General features: G+C 46.4%; 1 protein-coding gene across 1 annotated transcript; it reads left to right on the forward strand.

Annotated features, from left to right (window-relative positions):
• LOC111652482 (zona pellucida sperm-binding protein 3) lies at positions 1 to 2,720 on the forward strand. The gene is made up of 8 exons (XM_023402762.2): positions 1 to 554; positions 644 to 756; positions 837 to 943; positions 1,045 to 1,219; positions 1,320 to 1,434; positions 1,509 to 1,588; positions 1,677 to 1,765; positions 1,923 to 2,720. Exons 1-8 carry the CDS (start codon positions 66 to 68, stop codon positions 2,639 to 2,641), a joined length of 1,887 nt encoding a protein of 628 aa, XP_023258530.1. The 5' UTR covers positions 1 to 65; the 3' UTR covers positions 2,642 to 2,720.
• Positions 2,721 to 2,896: the final 176 nt, after the last annotated feature.

Consider the following 2,896-nt stretch of genomic DNA (forward strand, 5'->3'; position numbering starts at 1 on the left):
GTGAGTGAGCGGGGGCTTCACGCGCACATTGAAAGGGAAAGGTAGAAGGACAGCAGTCTGTTGCAATGAAAACAAAGTGGCATCTCTATATTCTGTGGAGTGTTTTATCACTTGGCCTCCTCGGCTGTGCAGCGGACACTTATGAATCTCCATTTACTAGAAGGAAAAAGGTTTTCAAACTGGGTACTCCAAAATCTGATCCGATCAAACTGTCAACAACAGGCGACAGGAAATCCCCCCACAGATCACCCGCTCCATTGTCTCAGCTCAGCTCTAAGAGGCACCACCCTGCTCCCACACCTGTAACACCTCGGTCCATGCGCCCTGTAAAGCCCGAGGCAAAGGTCCGGTCGCACCTTGCTTTCCTCCCAGACGTCTCTGTCACCTGCTCCACGTCTGACTTTGTCGTGCGGGTCAAACCAGCTTTCTACGGTCTGGGCGCAGATGCACAGGAGCTGAAATTAGGCAGCAGCTGCAAAAGCAACGGGGTTCTCAGACCGTACGGTGACATCCTCTTCACGTATCCTCTGACAGCGTGTGATGCCGTGCGCGAGGTAAGATGACCATTAGTGTCATTTGTTTCCAGACTATGCAAACCCAGCGTCCTTAATCTTGTAATCACAACTGTGACCCCTCGCGACAGGTGCCCCAGGGTTACCTGGTCTACAAATTCGTGCTCCATTATGAGCCTTCGCCAAAACGGTTGCCTAGCAGGGCGCACCGGATTGATATAAACATTGAATGCCGTTATCAGAGGTTGGACTTTGTCTCTTTGCTATTTTCAACATCTTGTGTGTAAAGGCCAACTTTTTAACATCCTTGCAAAACCTGTCCAGGAACCATCATGTGTACCAGCTGGCTGTGAAACCCACCTGGCAAACTGCTGTCGTGCGTAAAACGCTGAAGGGGCGTCCCAGTCACTTCCAGATCGAGTTGATGGCTGGTATAGACGTTTCACCTGTAGTTCAGAGCTGTTGCAGCCTTCAGACTTTTATAAATCTCGATGTAAGTGGCTTAATTTGATGTTATTCTCTCCATTGTTAGATTCATGGAGCATACCAGCCAAGTCCCTCGTGTACCAGCTTGGACAGACAGTAAATGTCCAGGTCTCTGCTCCTCATCTCCCCTCTGGAGGAAAACTGTACATCAGTAGCTGCTATGCAACACCATCCAGTGGCTCTCAATCGTCCCTCAAATACACCATCATCGACAAGTTTGGGTATGTAAGGTATTTGAAATTTCTTGCTTTTTTTTTTCTTTCTTCTTCCCTTGTCCTGATTTGCGATTTGGGATCAGTGTCATGTTGGTGTCATCCATAGCTGTATGCTGGACAGCAAGAGAGACCCGGGAGCCTCTTGGTTCATCTATCGGACAGACAGGACCCTGCGATTCTCCCTAAAGGCCTTCCAGTTTACTGCTGATCCTGACACTGAGGTGAGACTGAAGAAGCTATGGTTCTTCTGGATTTACGCAGTTGCGATTGTGGCTTAACTCTGTCTCCATTTCAGGTCAGCATTCACTGCAAATTATCTGTCACATCAGAGGAACCAAGTCCTGCACACAAATCCTGCACCTACAGAGGGAACAGGTGAGCATCAGTGCTGTAATCCCCCTACCAGGACTCATTGTTCACTGTTTCCAAGTGGACTGAGCATATTTTGTCTCTGCTGTGATAGGTGGAGGGCCCTCACTGGTGACGACTCCATATGTGAATGCTGTGATTCACAATGTGTGACCACTAAAACCTGGAGGGCCATGATGTCAGGTCTGTGACAGTCCTTTTTTTTGTTGCATTTATTAGATTTTAAGCAAATCTTTAAGCACCTACTTTGATTTCTTGCACTACAAGTGTCATATCTTTTAACAGTCAACTCAAACAACATTTAAAATGACATTTGACATCTTGAATTTTTTTTTTCAAGGCTCTGCCAGCAGTGAGTCGCTGCTAATCTCCGATCAGCCTTACACAGCAGAAGATGATTTTCTACCAGCCAGCCCCTCCCTGGTCATCATGGGCAGAGAAGACGAGACTACAGTGAGTCGTCACATTGATGACCTGCATGGTCAGGAGTCTCTGTGGGAAAGTGCAGATGTAGTTAAGTATGATGATGATTATGAAGAAGAGGAAGAGGACTACACGGAAAAGGAGCTTGAAGAAGATGAAGCAGAAAGCAGGGTTATCCTTGAAGTGATGACGGATGACAGAGAGTTCGAGGAACTAGTTTTCAGGCACGGCGTTTTAGTGGAGAAGAGGAAAGAGGTGGAAGTAAATGATTTGAATGAGTTTGGAGTGGATGGCTCAGGGTATGAATTAGAGGAGGATTTCTTTGAAGGTGAAGAAGAGGAAGAAAGACCTGAGGGAAGAGAAGATGAGATCTCTGACGCACAGCAGGCGATCCATTTGAATCAGAAGGAAGGTGAAGTGCTCCGTCACTGGGCGCAGCTGGAGCAACTAAAAGTCAGCCTACAGAGAGAGGTGCAGCCACTGGACTCTGAAGGTGAGGAAGGAAACAGGAAGTATACAGACGGAGGTGAGGAGGATGAGAGGACAAGAGCCTATGAGGTGGAGTGGAAGAGAGATGACGGTCTGGCAGATGTAGCAGTTCACAGGGAGATGACTTGGTATTTCACATGGAGGTAGTATTAGGTCAAAGAATCTGAGACTGTTCTAACTCTTCTTAGCTAATTTCATTTCAATAAAAATAAACATGACAATGCAACTGACGAACTGTCTTTTATCATAACTTACATCAGACTAAGACAACATTTCTTTTCTAAAATTGCACATGGTAATTGTTGGTGAGTCTCAAACTAGGTGCTACTAAAACATAACAGAGGGATGAAATAAGAAATGCATGCATGCCAGTGTTGGACAGCAATCTTCCTCAGTCAATGA

Source organism: Seriola lalandi, unplaced genomic scaffold, assembly GCF_002814215.2.
Source record: "Seriola lalandi dorsalis isolate HSWRI2012SDOR001 ecotype SW California unplaced genomic scaffold, Sedor1 jcf7180002053982, whole genome shotgun sequence".
Lineage (NCBI taxonomy): Eukaryota > Metazoa > Chordata > Actinopteri > Carangiformes > Carangidae > Seriola > Seriola lalandi.

Bases quoted from the DNA above. Each gene is read 5' to 3' on its own strand.
- LOC111652482 (XM_023402762.2), top strand. From the start codon at position 66: ATGAAAACAAAGTGGCATCTCTATATTCTGTGGAGTGTTTTATCACTT. The intron at 1,220-1,319 runs GTATGTAAGGTA...TGTCATCCATAG, and splicing joins ACCATCATCGACAAGTTTGG to CTGTATGCTGGACAGCAAGA. The intron at 1,766-1,922 runs GTCTGTGACAGT...TTTTTTTTCAAG, and splicing joins CTGGAGGGCCATGATGTCAG to GCTCTGCCAGCAGTGAGTCG.